The sequence below is a fragment of the Ctenocephalides felis genome, unplaced genomic scaffold (genome assembly GCF_003426905.1).
Source record: "Ctenocephalides felis isolate EL2017-DRISC unplaced genomic scaffold, ASM342690v1 CF-g0.4_SCAFFOLD_03573, whole genome shotgun sequence".
Classification (NCBI taxonomy): domain Eukaryota; kingdom Metazoa; phylum Arthropoda; class Insecta; order Siphonaptera; family Pulicidae; genus Ctenocephalides; species Ctenocephalides felis.
The window spans coordinates 19,058,557-19,080,903 of NW_020539727.1; the positions used below are offsets into that span (position 1 = coordinate 19,058,557).

Sequence of the window (22,347 nt, forward strand, 5' to 3'; positions counted from 1 at the left end):
TCGTATTCGTCGAATGCAAATGGTTGTCGTTCAAAATGCTATTTACTCGGCAAAATGGTTTCTCAGCCCACTGCCGTTACGAACGCGATTCTACGACCGTTCTTGAGTGTTGGTGTAGTTATGGAACACAACATTTATCTGTGTTGGACTCGTATTCGTATATTTCGGGATAATACGCGCAGCACATTTCTATGCGTTCATCTTATGTCAAATAATTACGAGTGATGTTTCCGAAATCAATGAGTGCTTTAAAATATGTAGCCGACCGATTAATAAGTCTCGCACGAGATATATGAAAGAGTTTTTTGTTGTGATTCTAACCTTGTCGATTTGACAGCTCGCGAAATGGATTCGGATTCGGGTTCTACAAACTCCACGACAAGCTCCAGTAGTTCCGAAGGGGGCTCAATACCCGACGAGGAACGCTTGGAGCCAGCTTTAATACTAGGGGCTACTGTAGAACTCCCGCAAGACCTGTGCGAAAACCCTGCAATCTTCAAAGAGTTCTTCTCAATGTCAACTTGGAACTGCCTGTCAGAAGCCAAAAAGCAACACCTCCGCAACTTCTTACCCAGCTTTCCTGACAACGACCAAGAAGAAAAAGAAATCAGCCTCAACAAACTCTTTGCTCGAGAAACCTTCAAATTCACATCACCTCTCCTCGACTTCCAGAGAAACCTGCACGAAGGCAACTACAGACCCGACATAGCCAAAATGAGAGACATCCTCAGAAAGACAAGGCGGAAAGAACAACGTTTCGAGGAAAAACAAAGATGCAGCCAGATTTTAAAAGAAGTTATTTTACAACGACAGAAGTTACTAGAAGTTGCTTATAACACACCGCCAGGTGTACCTCTGAAAGTGGAACGGTCACCTTATAATCCACCAAAGCCTGCATCTAATCCGACAGCTTTGAGAGCTAAGAAGAGGTATTTTCAGGAATTATCTAATGTTGTGGCTGAAGTGGGCACGCCTGGACATATTTCGGATGATGAGAACTATCCAGAAGGCCCTACACCACAGTTGTCGAGGAAACAGAGGAGGCATCTTAGTGGAATGCAGGTAATAATTGATAAATGGTAAATGATAAATGATAATTGTTGATTATTAATTACAATTTTTAAAATTCCTTACACTTTTATAACAATTTTATTTAAATTCTAGTCGAGAGTTAAAATGTGAAACTCATTTTTATAAATTAAATTCCAATAATGGTGTTTTACATTTTTGACAATTTTATTAGAATTCCAAACAAATAATACTTATTTTTTAAATGAGAAAAATATTACATTTTTAAATTAAAATTAAATTTTATTTATATTTCAAAAATATGAAACTTAAATTCCAAAAATATGAAATTTATTTTTAAAAATAACAAAAATAATGTTTATCATTTTATTTAAATTCCAAGAGCAGTGTCTCACATTTTTATAACAATTTTATTGAAATTCCAAAAATATAAAGCTTTTTTTAAAAAAAACAAAAATAATATTTATTACATTTTTATTGAAATTCCAAAAATATAAAGCTTTTTTTAAAAAAAACAAAAATAATATTTATTACATTTTTATTTAAATTCCAAAAATATGAAACCTATTTTTATAAATAACAAAAATAATGTTTAAATAATTTTTTTTTAATGAAACTTATATTTATAAATAACAAAAATAATGTTAATTACAATTTTATTCAAATTCCAAAAGTAGTGTCTTACATTTTTATAAATTTTTTATTTAAATTCCAAAAATAGTGTCCAAGATTTTTATTTAAATTCCAAAAATATGAACCTTTTTTTATTATTAACAAAAATAATGTTTATTACAATTTTATTAAAATTCCAAAAATGTGAAAGTTCTTTTATAATTTAAATTTCAAAAATATGAAACTTTTTTTATAAATTAAAAGTAGTGTCTCACATTTTTGTAATAATTTTATTTAAATTCCAAAAATATGATTCTTGGATCCCAAAAATATGAAACTTATTTTTATAAATAAAATACTTGCATTTTTAAATTAATTTTATTTAAATTCTAAAAATATGAAATATTTTTGTAAAGATCTTATTTATTTAGAATATAAAAAATTAAACTTTACATAGATATCTTATTTATTCAAATTCCAAAAATATGATACTTTTTTTATAAATAACAAAAATAATCAGTATAACAATTTTATTTAAATTCCAAAAATGTGAAACTTATTTTATAAATAACAAAAATAATATTTGTTACATTTTTATTTAAATTTAAAAAGTAGTGTCATACAATTTTATAAAATTTTTATTTAAATTCCAAAAATAGTGTCCAACATTTTCATTTATATTCCAAAAGAATGAAACTTAAATTCCAAAAATGTGAAACTTAAATTCCGAAAATATAAAATATTTTTGTTTTTAAATAAATGTGAAACTTAAATTCCAAAAATATGAAACTTATTTTTATAAATAACAAGTATAATGTTAATTACCATTTTATTTAAATTCCATAAAGATCAAACTTTTTTATGATTATCCTATTTACTTAAATTCCAAAAATATGAAGCTTATTTTTATAAATAAAAAAACATTTTACATTATTAAAAGAATTTTATTTAAATTGCAAAATTACAAAACTCATTTTAAAAAATAAAAAACTTGCATTTTTATATTAATTTTATTTAAATTTTAAAAATATGAAACTTTTATAAATATCTTATTTATTTAAATTACAAAAAATGAAACTTTTTCATAAATATCTTATTTATTTAAATTCCAAAAATATGAAACTTTTTTTATAAATAACAAAAATAATGTTATAAATAGTGTCCCACACTTTTTATAACAATTTTATTTAAATTCCAAAAATTTGAAAGTTGAATTCCAAAACTATGAAACTTATTTTTATAAATAATAAATATAATGTTTAATTTTATTTAAATTACAAAAATAGCGCCTTACATCTTTACATAAATAATAATCTTATTACATTACATTAATGATAATCTTATTAAAATTCCAAAAATTTTAAACTTGGATTCCAAAAATATGAAATTTAAATTCCAAAAATATGAAACTTAAATTCCAAAACTATGAAACTTATTTTTATAAATAACAAAATTAATGTTTATCACAATTTTATTTAAATTCCAAAACTATGAAACTTATTTTTATAAATAACAAAATTAATGTTTATCACAATTTTAACTAAATTCCAAAAATAGTGTTTCACATTTTTATAACAATCTTATTTAAATTCCAAAAATATGAAACTTGAATTCCAAAACTATGAAACTTAAATTCTAAAAATATGAAACACAAATTCCAATAATATGAAACTTATTTTTTAATAAAGGAGGAAAATAGTGTCTTACATTTTAATAACAATTTTATTTAAATTCCAAAAATATGAAGCTTAAATTCTAAAAATATGAAACATAAATTCCAAAACTATGAAACTTATTTTTATAAATAACAAAATTAATGTTTATCACAATTTTAACTAAATTCCAAAAATAGTGTTTCACATTTTTATAACAATCTTATTTAAATTCCAAAAATATGAAACTTGAATTCCAAAACTATGAAACTTAAATTCTAAAAATATGAAACACAAATTCCAATAATATGAAACTTATTTTTTAATAAAGGAGGAAAATAGTGTCTTACATTTTAATAACAATTTTATTTAAATTCCAAAAATATGAAGCTTAAATTCTAAAAATATGAAACATAAATTCCAAAACTATGAAACTTATTTTTATAAATAACAAAATTAATGTTTATCACAATTTTATTTAAATTCCATAAATATGAAACTTATTTTTATAAATTACAAAAATAATGTTATAAATAGTGTTTCACATTTTTATAACAATTGTATTTAAATTTCAAAAATATGAAACATTTTTTTATGAATAACAAAAGTGATGCCTTACATTTTTATAACAATTTTATTTGATACTTTTTTTATAAATATAAAACATAATGTTTTACATTTTTATAAGAATTTTATTTAAATTCCAAAAATATGAAACTTAAATTCTAACAATATGAAACTTAAATCGCAAAAATATGAAACTCTTTTTTATAAATAACGAATATAATGTTTAATTTTATTTAAATTCTAAAAATAGTGACTTACATCTTTACATAAATAATAATCTTATTACATTACATTAATAATAATCTTATTAAAATTCCAAAAATATGAAACTTAAAATCTAAAAATATGAAACATAAATTCCAAAACTATGAAACTTATTTTTATAAGTAACAAAAATAATTTTTAATTTTATTTAAATTCCAAAAATGCCGTCTTGAATATTAATAATAATTTTATATCAATTTCAACTTATTTTTATAAATAAGAAAAACAATGTCTTACATTTTTGTGACAATTGAAATTCTAAAAATATGAAACTTTTTTTATAAACAAGACAAATAATATCTTATTTTTTAAATTCTATTTTTTAAATTCCAACAATTATAAATAACAAAAACAATGTCTTACATTTTTATAAGAATTTTATATAAATTCCAAAAATATTAAACTTAAATTGCAAAAATATGAAACTATTTTTTATAAATAACAAAAATGTTTTACATTTGTATAACAATTTTATTTAAATTCCAAAAATATGAAACTTATTTTATAAATAATAAAAGTAATGTCTTGCATTTTTATAACAAAATTCAAATTTCAAAAATATGAAACTTCAATTCTAAAAATATGAAACTTAAATTCCAAAAATATGAAATTTGAATTCCAAAAAAGTGTATAAATAACAAGCATAATGTTTATTATAATTTTATTTAAATTACAAAAATAGTGTTTTACATTTTTATAACAAGTTTATTTAAATTCCAAAAATATGAAACTTGAATTCCAAGAAGATGAAACCTATTTTTATAAATAAAAAATAATAATATCTTGAATATTTATAACAATTTTATTTATTTATTAGTCAAATTCCAAAAATATGAAACATTATTTTTAAATAAGAAGAACAATGTCTTGCATTTTGATAACAATTTTATTCAATTAAATTTAAGGGAAACTGAATATGTAAAAGTAAATAAATTGTTTATATTATATAATATTATATTAAAGTTTATTATACATGATAATTATTCATATTAAAATTTATAATGTAGTTAATTAATTAATAATAACTTACTACATTAATTATTAATGTAGTAAGTAGAGTGATTATAATAGTTTTATATTATTTTTAAAGAGTAATTAAGCAAAAATATGGTTGTTGTTTATAAATTATTACTACAAGTAAAGTTGTTGCTTTTAATATAAAAAAAATCTAACTTACATAGCAAATTATTTACAAAATTATTTATTAATTATTTATTACATTTTATAAATACTTTTATTAAAAATTATAATTCTATTTTGTAAAATAATATTTAATGATTAAATTGATCCAGTGTTAGAATTGGATAATCTTTGCTTAAATTAATTTCTTCAAATGTAAAATAAAGCTCGAAATAGAGAATAGTGAAAAAGAGCTCGAAATAGAGAATTGTGGTTAGAGGGTTTATTAAATTTTTATTATTCTTTTAGGGTGGTGCAACAAGTCCTGGTGCTGAAGAAAGAGTTTATAGTACAATGTGCACACGAGATGGTTCTCTCGATCATCTGGTTGGACCAGGAGGATCTGCTCCTCTGACGGAAGAATCGTATAAATTAATTTTAACCACACATAAAAGGAGGAGGATGGAACAACATGTAAGATAATTTAAATAAATAAAAGTACTAAGGATAGAATTTACATTAAAATGATATCCGTAGTACGATGATTTATCTACATATATATATAAAAATAAGTCGGGTTTTTCTTCCTGACGATTTAACTCCAGAACGCACGAAACGATTTCGACAATTTTGCATTCGTTGGAAAGGTCTCGGGCTCCGCAAGGTTTAAGGCTAAGAAAATTAGTGGTACATAGCATCGTGCCCTAATGCAAATTTCTGGAACTTCACGCACCGTAATTAATAATTCGAGTAATAACATTAGTGAGAATTATCAGAATTATGCTTGGTTAAGTCAACGAGCAATTCTTGTCGCAAAGAATAATGATGTACACGCACTGAATTTCACCATTCAATCAAAAATTGCTGGCGATTTGGTGACATACCAATGATTCCGACTGGTCTTCCGTTTGACTTCAAACGATTGCAATTTCCAAGCGTTCGCAATAACAAGTCTCAAGGCCAATCGCTTAGTGTTTGCGGAATAAATTTCAAATAGATTATTTAGAAAATCATTGTTTTTCACATGGGCAGTTATACGTTGCCTGTTCACGAGTTGGAAAGCGATCCGCTTTGTTTGTGTTAACGTCAGACCAAAAAACAAAGAATGTGGTTTACCAAAGAGCAGTTCAATGAAACGAATAATTTGCGGATTCACTTTCATTTACTTAGAGAAGTTCAACTAAAAAACACTTCATTTTCGTAATCGAAATAAATTCATTACTGTTGTGTAATGAAATCAAATTTTTCCGTTTCAAATATAAAACAGACAAAAAATTTCTTCATCTTTCTCACGAAACCATCTGGTGGCGAAACGGGTTTGCTAGTCTTATATATAAAAATGAATAGCAAAAAAAAAATGTTGATAAGCGCATAATTCAACAAACCCTGGACCAATTTGGCCAAATCTTTTTTTAAAATGTTCCTTGAAGTCCAAGAATGGTTCTTACGGCGAGAAAAAATCTAATAATTGCTGGGAAAACCCTAAAAACAACCCTTTTCTTTTTCACATACAAACGTTTTTGAACTAAAACATCAATTTAAACAAAACGAATCAATTTGAACTTCATTGCTATTATATAAAGTTCATATTAAATCACAAGCACCCACTGTATACTTTTCCTAAACGATTATTCGGATTTTGATAAATCTTTCTGACGTTTGTTAAGGAATTTTTCTAGGATGTATGCGATTATAAAGTACTGGGATGTATGTGCAACATTGTAGAAATAAATGGAAAAAAATGCAAAAAACGACATGTCATTGTTGGCATTGAAAACAAATGAAAACTATCATCTGCCAAAAATTTCAATTCACTTATAAACCTAAACAATGTTAGAATATGTATAATAAATTTATGATTATGAATAAGAAAAATGAAATGTCTACATTATTATTGCCTAAAAGCAGCTGATATGTGCCAAAAATTAAGATAATTTAAAATACAGTATATGTATGGCAGATTGAATTATACACATATGAACAAATATGACAAATTAATTCACTTAAAATATGAAATTAAGTATTAATCAGGGCCGGTCCTATTTTTAATGCGATGTATGCGAAAAATACGAGCGCACGCCTTAGGGGGCGCCAATGCAAGATTCGGATATTAAATTTTCAACATAGTTTTTTTCAATATATAATTTCTTTGCATCTTTCACGAATCTTTCTACAATATTTTTAAAATTCGTGAAATTTTCACTTTATAACAACAAATGGGAAAGTAGAGATGAAAACATACAATTCGGCCCTCACGATATCGATTAGGAGAAGTTTGAGATGCAATTTTGGATATCTTAAATAATAAAAAATTAAATTAATTTAATCCAACATGAAGTACCAGTGTTATGTTATGGTTATGGTTATGTTATACCGTTTAAAACACTTCAATTTCCAATATAACAGTGTGGGAATTGAGACTCATCGTTTTAATTAAATCAAGTTCTACATTTAACATCGCTCATATTATAAATGTATTTGCATTTTGGCGTGAAGAGTAATTTAAAAAACAATAATTAATATTTTTTGGTAAACGGTAAATATTAGCATTATATTAAAAAATTGTAGTCATGGGTACAGGACAACGTCTGTCGGGTCATCTAGTATAAAATAAAAGCAAATAATAATAAAAATAAAATTAATAAAATTTGAGTGGAATTAAAACAATAAGTAAGCTTGCTTTTTCTTCCAGGATCACCCAGAACTAGACGTCACCGGTATCACCCTATACGATGTAAGTGCTCGAACGAAAGCGGCAGGTGGCCACCGAAGGCCCATACAAGCCTTCAATCCCCACAGTCACGATTTGAAACTCAAAAAATCCATAAAAGCCCTCAAAGCAGAATTGAAAAACAGTCAATTGTCTAAAAATATACACGAACCACACGAAATTCGAAGTGCGCCGGTGTCACAGACTCAAAACCGCGGTTCGTTCCATCAAAGTTACAGTACAAATTCGGAAAGTGAAAACGATTCCGTTTTGGATCCCGTTGAATCTCCCGTAGTTAATAAGAAACCAATGAAAACCCCAGTGAAAAGAACATTGAATAGTAGAAATAGTAAACTTAAACAAATTAACCCAGTGCCGACTGTTAGTAGTAGTAGTATATCACCGCCTGAAGGTGAGAACATCACGATTTCTCATAGTATAGATCAGTTTATGTCCCCGATTGCGGCGGAGCCTATAAATTTAAACGAAAGTCCTTTTTCGATCCGAGGTACTGCAGCTACCTTATCAGACTTGGAGGGTATCGACATGATGCATTTACCGGTAGATTTGGACGACTCCAATATAGATATTTTAAGCGAGATCACCGAAAAAACACCGGAACTTATGCAAGAAACGCATGTTTGTTTCTTGTCCCTAATACGAGACATCATATGCTCCACGGCGGATCACAGAATATCTTTATCGGATTTAGAAAAACATTTAATCATGTGGCAAGAAAACCCTATAAGTCCCTTGAACGATTGGTACAGCCTTCTTGATAATTGGAGTACCGTCTTGACGTCCGTTGTACAATTTTTGACTGGTGAATTCGCTGATCAACCTGACGACTTTGTGCCGTATTTAGAGTACAAAACGAACTTGCAAATGTACCAGTGGATAGGAGCTGGTAGGGATAGTGATAATTTGTTAGCGCCTTTGTGCCAATACTGGTTGGACCATCGGAACAGCATGGTGCCGCCGCCGCAAAATAATCAAACCAACGATGCTGACGCTGCGGTTAATGAGAGACCCCAAACACCACCTCCGCCTAAGTGTCCGACAACCTGGAAAGTCCGGAAAAGTACTCCTGAAGAGATGGCAGAGTTCCAAAGACAAGAACGTTTGCGTTACGAGAACCCACATAAAGCCTTTACCTACCGGATGCACGGTTACGAATCTGTAGTTGCACCAATCAAAGGTATTTACCACCAGAGTCCAGGAATTGCTAAAGCTCGTGGACACTCCATGCTCAATGCAGATAGACCCAATTTCGTCACAATTTTAACACTAGTACGTGATGCCACAGCAAGATTACCCAATGGCGAAGGCACTCGTGCAGAAATTTGCGAAATGCTCCGATGTTCCCAGTATATATCCACAGAAGCTGCTGATAATGTGTTACAATCCGTAGTCTCCGGTGCTTTGGACAGAATGCATGCCGAGTACGACCCTTGTGTCAAGTACGACCCAAAACGTAAAATCTGGATTTATTTACACAGAAACCGCACCGAAAGCGAGTTTGAGCGGGTGCACCAACAAATACAAAGCATGGGTAAACATAAGAAGACACTTAACCGCAAACCAACAAAACCTAAAGCTGTTAAGCCAAAGAATAACAATAAAATCACTGAATCTCCATCACAAAACGAGAGCAACATCGAAAGCAAATCGGAGTCTGATATAAGTGTCGATCTTAACGTACAAAATTCCATACGTCCTGCCGTTGTTGATAAAACTAAAATCATCAAACCTATTTTGGAAAAACCGGTGAAAGTATGCAAACCCTTGATCCACCGCAATCAAATCTCGGTGCAGAATGTGCAAGTTGAGACGTCCGATGGTAAACAAACGATACCCATACAAATATCACAAAATAAAACATACACATCCATACTTAATCCTAGTAATAGATCTAACTCGCCGACTATTAAAAGTTCACCGAAGGTGAACGATATTTCTAGTATGAGTATTGAAACCACGACGACTACAGAAAATACTGATACTGTCAATGTTGCTATTAGTATTGCACAAGGCACCAAAAATATCACGGTACAAAAACGTACGAGTTCACCCATGGGCACCAAAGTAGCTTTGAAAAATATCATCACGTCGCCGATGCAAAGTCCGAAAGCCGGTAAAAGCTTGGTAAAAGTTACACCTGGAAAATCCTTGATAAACCCTAACATCGTCAATCAAAACCAGCAAGTACTTGTCAATTTAAACACTAAACAAAACGTAAACCTATCAAGTGATCACATTCTACTCAACAAAGCCAATTTGGTTCCTAAATCCAACGTACCAACAATCACCCAACTACAGTCTTCCACTGCCCCAACAGGGTCCATCAGGCCCAAACTGACACAAACCCAAATATCCCAAACCAAACCGGTGATGACGGCAACTTTGACTAATTCTCAAAAACAACAGCTGCTGCAGAATATTATCTCGCAGCAGCAGAAACAGCATTTGTTGCAGAATATTTTGCATGCCCAGAAATCCCAGCAGCAGCAGACTTCGACTGGGGTTTTGGCGAAACAGATGACCCAGCAGGCTTCTTCGCAGCATCAGCTGGTTACCCAGCAGCAGCTGCTGCAGACTTTGGCGAATAATCAGCAGAAGCAGCAGCAGAGCGGTGGTACAGAGGCTGGGCAGAATATCACGTATGCTCCGCAGATTTTGCAGGGGGTGCCTGGGCAGCAGAAAATCAGCACTTTGACGCCTGTGCAGCAGCAGCAGATTATACAGTCGTTGAAGCAACAGCAGATAAAGGTAAATAGATATCTTTTATATATATATAAATAAGTCGGGTTTTCCTTCCTGACGAAATAACTCCAGAACGCACGAACCGATTTTGACAATTTTCTTTGGCATTTGTTGGAAAGATCTCGGGCTCCGTAAGATTTATAGCTAAGAAAATTAGTGGTGCATTGCATCGTGCCTTAATGCAAGCTGCTGGAACTTCACGCACCGTAATTAAAAATTTGAGTAATGACATTAATGAGAATTATCAGAATTATGCTTGCAATTAAGTCAACGAGCAATTCTTGCCGCAAAGAATAATGATGTACACGCACTGAATTTCACCATTCAATCAAATATTGCTGGCGATTTGGTGACATGCCAATGATTCCGACTGGTCTTTCGTTTGACTTCAAACGATTGCAATTTCCAAGCGTTCGCAATAACAAGTCTCAAGGCCAATCGCTTAGTGTTTGCGGGATAAATTTCAAATAGATTATTTAGAAAATCATTGTTTTTCACATGGGCAGTTATACGTTGCCTGTTCACGAGTTGGAAAACCATCTGCTTTATTTGTGTTAACAACGTCAGACCAAAAAACAAAAAATGTGGTTTACCAAAGAGCACTTCAATGACACGGATAATTGGCGGATTCACTTTCATTTACGTAGAGAAGTTCAACTAAAAAACACTTCATTTTTGTAATCGAAATAAATTCATTACTGTTGTATAATAAAATCAATGTTTGCCTTTTCAAATATAAAACAAACAAAAAATTTCTTCATCTTTCTCACGAAATCATCTGGTGGCGAAACGGAGTTTGTCGGGTTTGCTAGTAGATTTATAAAACTCGTTTATAAATGTATTGATTTACAAAGTAGAAGTTTGTTTTCGCAGAACTATCAAGTTAGGGAGCATCCATTAATCACGTGAACAAATTTTTAAATATTTTTTGACTTCTCTCGCCCTTGGTGATTTCTTGGTGATATTCAAAATTAACCCTCCTCCACCCCCAACAAACATTACATGTTTTTTTTTTTTTAATCACAATGTTTATTACAACTGTTAAATAATTTAACATCTAACAATATTGATAAATAATAACATACATTTAAATAAATAAGAGTGCAAAGGATAGAATTTACATGAAAATAATATCCGTAGTATGATGATTTAATATAAAATAAAAGCAAATAATAATAATGAAAATAAAATTAATAAATAATATAAATAAATTTTCATAATAATAAAATAATACTAGAAAAACAATAAAATATAACAAAATAACAATAATAGAAATAATAAGATAATAATAATAATAATAATAATGTATTAAACATGTAAACATTACATGTATTTTTAATTAGGAATAAAAATCGTAAAATTTTTAATTATGAATTTGAATGGGAACGGAGGGGTATAGTAACATATCATTTGTATTTATTTTCTACCTGATTTTTTATATATGAGGTCAGTATATTAGAAAAATAGATATATACATTTATATATTGATTTATACACGTTTTGGCATTTATATATGGGGTCAATATATTAGAAAAAAATGGATATATACATGTATATATTGATTTATACACGATTTGGCATTTATATACGGGGTTAGTATATTAGAAAAATAGATATATACATTTATATATTGATTTATACATGTTATATATGGGATCAGTATATTAGAGAAATGGATATATACATTTGTATATCGATTTAAACACTACTAGGCATTTATATACGGGGTTAGTATATTAGAAAAATAGATATATACATTTATATATTGATTTATACACTACTAGGCATTTATATATGGGGTCAGTATATTAGAAAAATGGATATATACATTTATATATTGATTTATACACTACCAGGCATTTTTATATGGGGTCAGTATATTGGAAAAATGGATATATACATTTATATATTGATTTATACACTACTAGGCATTTATATATAGGGTCTCAGTATATTAGGAAAATGGATATATACATTTATATATTGATTGATACACGTTTTGGCATTTATATAAGGTGTCAGTATATTAGAAAAATGGATATATACATTTATATATATATATTGATTTATACACTACTAGGCATTTACATATGGGGTCAGTATGTTAGAAAAATGGATATATACATTTATTTATCGATTTATACACTACTAGGCATTTATATATGGGGTCAGGATATTAGAAAAATGGATATATACATTTATAAATTGATTTATACACGGTTTGGCATTTATATATGAGGTCAGTATATTAGAAAAATGGTTTATATACATTTATATATTAATTTATACACTACTAGGCATTTATATTTAGGCTTAATATATTAGTAAAATGGATATATACATTTGTATATTGATTTATACACTACTAGGCATTTATATATGGGGTCAGTATATTAGAAAAATGGATATATACATTTATATATTGATTTATACACTACTAGGCTTTTATATTTAGGCTTCATATATTAGGAAATTGGATATATAGATTTATATATTGATTTATGCACGATTTGTTATTTATATATGGGGTCAGTATATTAGGAAAATTGATATATACATTTATATATTGATTTATACACTACTAGGCATTTATATATGGGGTCAGTATATTAGAAAAATGAATATATACATTTATATATTGATTTATACACTACTAGGCTTTTATATTTAGGCTTCATATATTAGGAAATTGGATATATAGATTTATATATTGATTTATGCACGATTTGTTATTTATATATGGGGTCAGTATATTAGGAAAATTGATATATACATTTATATATTGATTTATACACTACAAGGCATTTATATATGGGGTCAGTGTATTAGAAAAATGAATATATACATTTATATATCGATTTATACACTACAAGGCATTTATATATGGGGTCAGTATATTAGGAAAATGGATATATACATTTATATATTGATTTATACACTACTAGGCATTTATATATGGGTCAGTATATTAGAAAAATGGATATATACATTTATATATCGATTTATACACTATTTCCTGATTATATATGGCCTATGTATAAAAGTTTTTGTATAGCGAAGAAAATGCATTTAGGCATCACAGACTAGGTCTATTGTCAGGGTATGTCGGGTTTAATAATGCTTGGGTAATAATACTCTCTTGTGGGAGGATCTAGAATGCTATAATTTTTTTGTCCTAATTGATTTTATTTGCTATTTTTCTTACCGAATATCAAGTCTTTTAGAATTTGGTATGTATGTATGTGCGGATACAATTTTGCGTCGACGATTTCGAGAGAACGGATTAACCGATTTAAATGATTCAAAAAACATTCGATTTCTATTGATAGGGAGATGTGCGGATTAGTTTTTGGCAAAGGCGGGTACAGTCGTTTAGGAAATACGGAGCAAAGCGGGTAAAAATTGAAATCAAATATTTGAATGATTCAAAAAACATTCCGCTTGCATTTACGTAATGAAGATTTGATAAAGTTTTCGCAAAATCCAGAAACAAATTTGGGAAAAATGTCATTTTACGGTCGAAATTTGGTAGTTCGAATCAACCGATATAAATTGGCACTAAAAATAAAAAAAATATAAAAAATGTTAGTTTTCACATGAATTCCAAGTTTACAAAAAGTTAAAAATACCAGTATTTTTTAAAAAGGCGTTTGTTTCAATATAACAAATTTTTCAAATGATAAAAAAATTCTTCAAAAACATCAGAAGGCATGAAAAACTTTCAAAACTGTCACAAAAATATAATATAATGTTAGTTTTCACAAAAGTTTCAAGTTTACAAAAATTTCTAAGTTTGAAAAAATATCAAAGGCATTTTTTTATTATTCCAATTTTCTAAATGGGCTCAAAATTTTCAAAAATTAAAAAAAAAGTTCAAAATTCTTAGAAAAGTTCTAAGTTTTCTATACTGAGCTTTAGAAAATTTATAATTACGGTACGGCAAGTTTCAGCAATTTGCCTTAATGCACGATGCCATGCACGCCTAATTAAAAATTTTGACAGCTACAACAAAAATTTAATTTTTCAAAAAAAAAAACAAAAATTTTGCAACTTTTTCACGTAACTAAAAATATTAACTAATAACGTAATGTTTGGTGGGGGTGGGATGTAAAATGAGGGGTCCGAAAATCTTTAAAACATTGATCACGTGATTAATGGATGATCCCTTATTTAGTTTTCTTGAAGTTTCAAGTTATTCTGAATCGTTTGACATAGATTTTGGTGTAGTTAAAGTTTGACCTTTTTATATTTATATTTATATTTATATTTATACAACACAATTGTACAATTATAGATATTATATTATATGATAGATAACTTAAATTAATAGATAATAATACATACTATATTAAATGAAATATAATTTAAAAATGTTCACTCAAAATATTATTACAAGTTTTACAGAATAATTTACTGAAAGTTATAACTCAAATACTCATCAATAGAGTAAAACACTTGCTCTTTAAAAAATGTGTTGAGTAGTTTATAAAATTTCCTAACTCCAACTTCTCTAATACCTAGTGGCAGCTTATTGTAAAGCATTATGCCCAGACCATCTAAGGTATTAAATGTAGAGGCAAATTTCAATGTGGGACCTTTTACAAGTTTATGTCTTGTGTCATAATAAATACATTCGGGATTTGGGCTTAAATTAAACAGGTTACCATTATTTTTTATAAAACAGAGGGTGATTAGGAGAAAAATGCATGGAACGGGTAGAATCTTGTGCTCTATTTATATATTTCTATATATTTCTATTATCTAGAATCAGCAAACCGGGCAGTACCAAGTCCTGATGAAGCAGCAGGCGATGCAGCAGCTCCAGAAACAGCTGCAGCAAGCAAATGCAAGTGGAGCAGCTGTTGTGACCAAAAATGTGCCTAATGTTTCGGTGGTGAGCGGAAATTTGCAAAGGGGTTCTCCAAAATCGCAAAATATCCAACAACCCATCATGACGAAATTGTTGACGAATGCTTCTGGACAAGTTATTACCGTGGAAGGATTATTAGGGAAACAGTCTAATATCATACAACAAGGTAAAGATATTTATTTATTTATTTATTTATTTATTGACTTCCCGTAGGGTAGTTATAGTAAAGGGCCGAAAATCGAAATTGAAAGTGTTTGCATTTCTCGACGTTTTGAAAGTTTCTGAACATTTTGGTATGTGTGTGTGTTTTGTATGTCCGCATTTTTTCGTCCACGTTTTCGAGCGCACGGATCAACCGATTTGAATGGTTTAAAAAACATTCGATTCTTATTGATAGGGAGAAGTACTGATTAGTTTTTGGCAAAGGCAGATCCAGCCGTTACGGAGATACGGAGCAAAGAGTGCAGAAAATACCAATCGAGTTTTTGAGAGAGCGGAGTATCCGATTTGAATGATCTCAAAAACATTCAGTTCGTAATGACGGGGAAAAGTGGTTATTAGCTTTTGGCAAATGTAGACCCGGCGGTTTCGGAGATACAGAGCTAAATGTTAAAAAAAATGGCAAGTTTTGAGAGAACTAATTATAAGCGTCAGATTTAATTGATTCAAAGAACTTTCTGCTTGTTTCAACAAAACAATTGCTTTTAGAAAAAAAAAATTGTTTCTAATTTTTTTTTTCAAAAAATATTTTTGTAATTTTGGATTAAAAATTCAAGAAATTACCCAGGCTAAGCACAGTCTAAGCGCATCCTGGTACAAATGTTTACCCAAGTGCGTTTAGACTGTTTTTGTACTGGGGCACTTTTCCAATTTTGTGAAAACTATTAAAAAATGTAAAAATGCCGCCAAGCTAAGCACAGTATAAGTAAAAATGTCGCACAAAATTGTTTGCAAATGCGTTTAGACTGTGACTATACGGGAGCACTTTTTCAATTTTGTGTAAATTAGGCAACTATTTTTTTTTGAAATTGAATTCGAAATGAAATGACGATTGTTAATGTTCTGGAGATAAATTGATTGATTTATGATTTCAATTTGATTTGCACAGATATAACAAGATAGCAAAAATAATGAAAGTTACAGTATTTGTAATAATATATTTGAAAACGTTTAAAATTTCTCGAACATTTCATTACGGTACGGGAAGTTCCAGCAATTTGCCTTAAGACACGATGCCATACACCACTAGTATTGCTTATTTTTAAATATAACTAGTTTGTTTGTTGCAAATATTTTTCAAAAATTTAATAAGTATTTTAATAAGCTGTACGATACTTTTGACAATATAATTATTTCATTTAACAAATTTTAGGTTATTTTATGATATTTTAACAAATTTAAGTGTCTTATATTATTATTATTATTATTATTGAGTATTTTTACAATATAAGTATTTTCTTTTACAAATTTTTAGGTATTTTGATGAAAGAAATATTTTGTTTCACAATTTTTAAGTGTTTTTAAATTATAAGTTTTTAGTTAACTAATTAATAAGTATTTTAACAATAACAATCATAAAAATAACTAGTGGTGTATGGCATCGTGCCTTATGGCAAATTGTTGGAACTTCCCGTACCGTAATGAAATATGTTCGAGAAATTTTAAACGTTTTCAAATATATTATTACAAATACTGTAATTTTCATTATTTTATCTGAGCAAATCAAATGTAAATCATGAATCAATTTATCTAGAAAAATACAGAACATTAACAATCGTCATTTCATTTCGAATTGTATTTCAACAAAAAAAAAATAGTTGCCTAATTTGCACAAAATTGAAAAAGTGCTCCCGTTCTGTGCAACATTTTCACTTATACTGTGCTTAGCTTGGCGGCATTTTCACATTCTTCAATAGTTTTCACAAAATTGAAAAAGTGCTCCCGTTCTGTGCAACATTTTCACTTATACTGTGCTTAGCTTGGCGGCATTTTCACATTCTTCAATAGTTTTCACAAAATTGAAAAAGTGCTCCAGTAGATGAACAGTCTAAACACACTTGGGTAAAGATTTGCCCCAGAGTGGCGCTTAGACTGTGCTTAGTCTGGGTAATTTTTCGAATCTTCAATCCAAAATTACAAAAATATTTTATGGAAAATAAAAAAAGATGTAATACTTTTTTATCCTCAAAAGCAATTGTTTTGTCAATACAAGCAGAAAGATTTTTAGATCATTCAAATCGGACTCTTAGTTCACTCAAAAACTGACATTTTTTGTACATTTAGCTCTATATCTTCGAAATGACGGGACCTGTCTTTGTCAAAAACTAATCACCTTTTTTCCCAATCATTACAAATTGAATTTTTTTGGATTATTCAAATCGGATACTCCATTCTCTCAAAAACTCGATTTGTATTTTCTGCACTCTTTGCTCTTTATCTCCGTAACTGCTGGACCTGTCTTTGCCAAATACTAATTAGCACATCTCCTTATCAATGGGAATCGAATGTTTTTTAAATCATTCGAATCGGTTGATTCATGCGCCCAAAAACATACACATACACATCCATTTAGTTTCTGAGGTATGCCCCTTAAAAATGTTCAGAAACCTTCAAAACGTCGAGAAATGCAAAAATTTTCATTTTCGATTTTCGGACCATTACTCTAACTACCCTACGGGAAATTAATAATTGTAAAAAAAATAATAATAGTAATTTAGAAGTATTTTTGCAACAAAAGTAGACATGGCGTATGTGTCAATATGTGACTTTTGTTTTATTTCTATTACCCTTTCAGGTGGTCAAACGTTAAGAGTGACTCCCAAACAAGGTCAAAATCATTTAATCCAATTAGCCAGTGGCACGTCAAATCAAGTCCAGCAGTTTGCCATGGTGTCCCAAGGCAATTTAATTACAATGAGCAACGCCAGAATGGTCACAGCATCCGTAGCGAATACATCAAGTCTTAATTCCACCACGAGTAGTCCTAGGCTTGTAAAACCAGCCATCACAACGACACCTCCTCGACAAAGTGGGCAGAAGCTGATACAGCAACAATTGAACCAGCAGCTGGTCAATGCTAAGTTGTTGGGTATCCAGAACGCTCAGGGTAAAATCATCACATCTCCTGTCCATAAACAAGGGATCATAAGACAAGGTGTTAAGGTGTCCGGTTCAGGGAACACTATTAGGATGGTTAATACTGCTGGTTTGAACATTGCGCACATAGGTGGTAAACCGGTGATCTTGGCCAGCAAAGGAAGTCAACTGCAAGGTCAAAATGTGATACTACAAACTGCAGCTCAAAGCGAATCCAACAGCAACTTAGTTATAAGCGGACAGACTCTAAAAGTCTGTCCTCCAAGCAACATGATCACCCAGGGCAACTTAAACATCATCAACACAAACCAGACGACCAACACGCAAACTGTCATTCTAGGAGGACAGGTTATAAAGGTGCAAAGTCCACAAACCCAACCGGGCACTGGTAACATTATTACCCAACCGGGCAGCGGTAATATCATTACCCAACCGGGCAGTGGTAATATCATTACCCAACCTCAAACAGTGATGCTAAGTAGTGGACAGACATTGAAAGTGCAAAATCAACCTTCCCTGAATCAGCAGCAGCAGGTTATGTTAGGGCAGACGATTAAGGTTCAGGGGTTGCAGAATAAGACGCAGTCCGCGCTGCAGGGACAAAGGGTGGTTCTGACGAGTCAGGGGCAGAGTGGACAACTTTTGACGCAGCAGATTTTGTTGCCGCCTGGTTTTCAAGGGGGAGCTATTAATATTAAAACTTTGCAAGGATTGAAGGTCATACCGATTGCACAGCAGGGGAAAGGTAATAATTGAATATAATAAATAAATAAATAAATAAATATATATATATGTAAATATATATATATACATATATATATATATATATATATATATATATATATATATTAGGTTGTCAAATATCTCCCTTCCGCTTTTTTGCTATTGGTTTATAATACAAAAAGGCGGAAGGGAGATATTTGACAACCTATTATATATATATATATATATATATATATTAATTTGGAAATATGTTTTTATTTTTTCGACTTGTGGCTGAAAAACCTTATCACAATATATATATATATATATATATATATATGTATATATATATATATTAATTTGGAAATATGAATAAACAACACTCTTTTTTGCTCTAATTTATTAAATAATAATTTTACAAACGTTTTGAGACTAGGTTTGTCTCATCATCAGTGTGTTAATGTAAATAATATACTAATTATATTGAACGGATAACACATAATCCTAATTTAGGTTTCCATATTTTAGATTTTAAATTATAACACACTGATGATGAGACAAACCTAGTCTCGAAACGTTTGTGAAATTATTATTTAATAAATTAGTGCAAAAAAGAGTGTTGTTTGTTCAAATTTCTAAATTAATATATATATATATATATATATATATATATATATATATATATGATAAGGTTTTTCAGCCACAAGTCGAAAAAATAAAAACAGAAAAAAATATAAAATCTTCTTGAATACGTTTTGAGCTATTATTCTAGCTCCTCATTCAGCTGAAATATAAAAAGAGTAATAAAATAAAATAAAACAGAACTAAAATTATATGTACCAACCCAGTTTAAAATTATTTTATATAAAATTTGACAATTAAAACATCAATATTTTGTTCTAAAAAGAAAAAAATATGTATATATATATAGAATTTTAAAAAATAAAATCGAGTAATCGAAATATTTCGAATTCTGAAAAAGAAGAAATGAGAATATCAAGTGTTAAAAAATTGTTCAAGTATTAAAAAAATCAGTCTTACATACATATATATAATATAAGAAGAACTTCTCTTATTAACACATTGTGAATTTAAAAAAATTAAAACAGATTCAACAAACCTTCTTAGATCAACATTTTAATTAGATTTTTGAGAAACTATAAATTTTTGCCAAAAATTTACTTTTTTTTAAAAAAAAGACTTCTTGAAGAAAAATTTAATTTGAAATGTTTTGGAAATTCTCAACTTTTTTCAAAGCAATCGTACTGCTTTAACTGCATAGAGACGAAATATCGAAGCGCGTAAGCGCCGCGTCGCCGTCTAACGGATAAACATTGATAAGGAACCCATAGGAATGTAAACAAAATTTATAATTATTGTTAAAATCTCTATAAAATATCTTATAATTTGATGTGCATATGTCTAATGATCATTTTTCACCGCCAAATGGCTCATTTTTTTACTTTTTCCTCCATATCTCCAAAGACGTTGCACCTTCCTTTCCAAAAATTTAAACAGTTCTTTATTTAGTCAATACAAATAAAATGTTTTTTGAATTATTCAAATCGGACGCTCCATCGTTCTCTTAAAAACTGAGTTACCGTTTTTGTCACTTTTTGCCCCGTATCTTCGGAACGGCTAGACCTGCCTTTGCCAAAAACTAATCAGCACGTCTCCTTATCAATACGAATCGAATGTTTTTTTTGAATTATTCAAATCGCTTCATCCGTGTTTCCGAAATCGTCGACGAAAATTTGTATCCGCACACACACACACACACTCACACATACACACACACATGAATCCATTTTTTCTAAGGTATGCCAAAATGTTTAGAAGCTTTTGAAACGTAAAGATATATAAAAATTTTCATTTTCGGGTTTTTTTGCGATTACTGTAACTTGCCCTACGGGAAGTTAATAATTTCAGGGGCGGACTAATCTCATAGCTTATTTTAAAAAGTGACTAATTATCTTTTACCCTTTCCAGGGGCCCTTGGTGGTCGCCAGCAAGTGTTCGCCCGACTAATAGCGCCTCCGACGCCTCCAAGACCGCCTCCTCCCGGAGGCGATTAGAATTCTCTCTACAATTGTAAATAAAAAGAAACTAACTAGGCTAAATTGACTAAAAATTACACCTATACGTAAGAGATAATAAGAAAAACAATAATAAGTAAAAAAGGTTAGAGACATTATAAATATATATTTACCTAATTTATAAATAATGTATAAAATTGTGTAAATAACAAAAACTTTAAACAAATAAGAGGATGTAAATATAATCGTTGATTTTAACAATCGCGCGTTTTAATTGTAAAATTATTTTGAGAGAGGTTGTTTTAACGCTTAATTTTCTTTTAGTTTTTATTTATATAAACAAAATTAATAATTATTTATTGATGTACATGTATTTTACGATTTTAATTAGTTCATAATGAGGTCAATCTTGTTGTTTGATACAATTAAAATGTGGTGAATAAAATTTTATATTAAAGTGGTTATGAATAAATTTTTTTATTAATAATTTGATGTTATATTCTTATTCCTTGGAATTACCTTTCCAATTGATTCATGTATATTAATAATTATGATCTTTGTGTTCCAGGAGTATTTTATCTACAATAAGTCGAGACTGCTGAAAGCTGTTTTACTATTTACTTATTAGTAGATTCATTTTTTAGTTAGCTCATCAGTAAAGCCATTTCTTTTAGCATCAATACTAATTTTCTGATAGTCATCATCAATTATAAATAATAAGACAGTTTGCTGAGCAAAGGTAAGCGCATAACTCAACAACGCCTGGACCAATTTGGCCAATTCTTTTTTTAAAATCGAATAATTGCCGGGAAAACCCTAAAAACATTCCTTTTCTTTTTCTCATACAAACGTTTTCTAACTAAAACGTTGAATCAATTTGAGCTTTATTGCTATTATATAAAGTTCATATTAAATTACAAACACTCA

The 22,347-nt window shown here is 29.4% G+C and overlaps 1 protein-coding gene across 1 annotated transcript; it reads left to right on the plus strand.

Annotated features, from left to right (window-relative positions):
• LOC113389035 (nuclear factor related to kappa-B-binding protein) lies at positions 1-21,646 on the plus strand. Its single transcript, XM_026626084.1, has 6 exons — positions 1-1,062; positions 5,553-5,717; positions 7,936-10,722; positions 15,482-15,752; positions 18,381-19,427; positions 21,374-21,646. Exons 1-6 carry the CDS (start codon positions 346-348, stop codon positions 21,457-21,459), a joined length of 5,073 nt encoding a protein of 1,690 aa, XP_026481869.1. The 5' UTR covers positions 1-345; the 3' UTR covers positions 21,460-21,646.
• Positions 21,647-22,347: the final 701 nt, after the last annotated feature.

Bases quoted from the DNA above. Each gene is read 5' to 3' on its own strand.
- LOC113389035 (XM_026626084.1), top strand. From the start codon at position 346: ATGGATTCGGATTCGGGTTCTACAAACTCCACGACAAGCTCCAGTAGT. The intron at 1,063-5,552 runs GTAATAATTGAT...TTATTCTTTTAG, and splicing joins GGCATCTTAGTGGAATGCAG to GGTGGTGCAACAAGTCCTGG. The intron at 15,753-18,380 runs GTAAAGATATTT...TTACCCTTTCAG, and splicing joins GTCTAATATCATACAACAAG to GTGGTCAAACGTTAAGAGTG.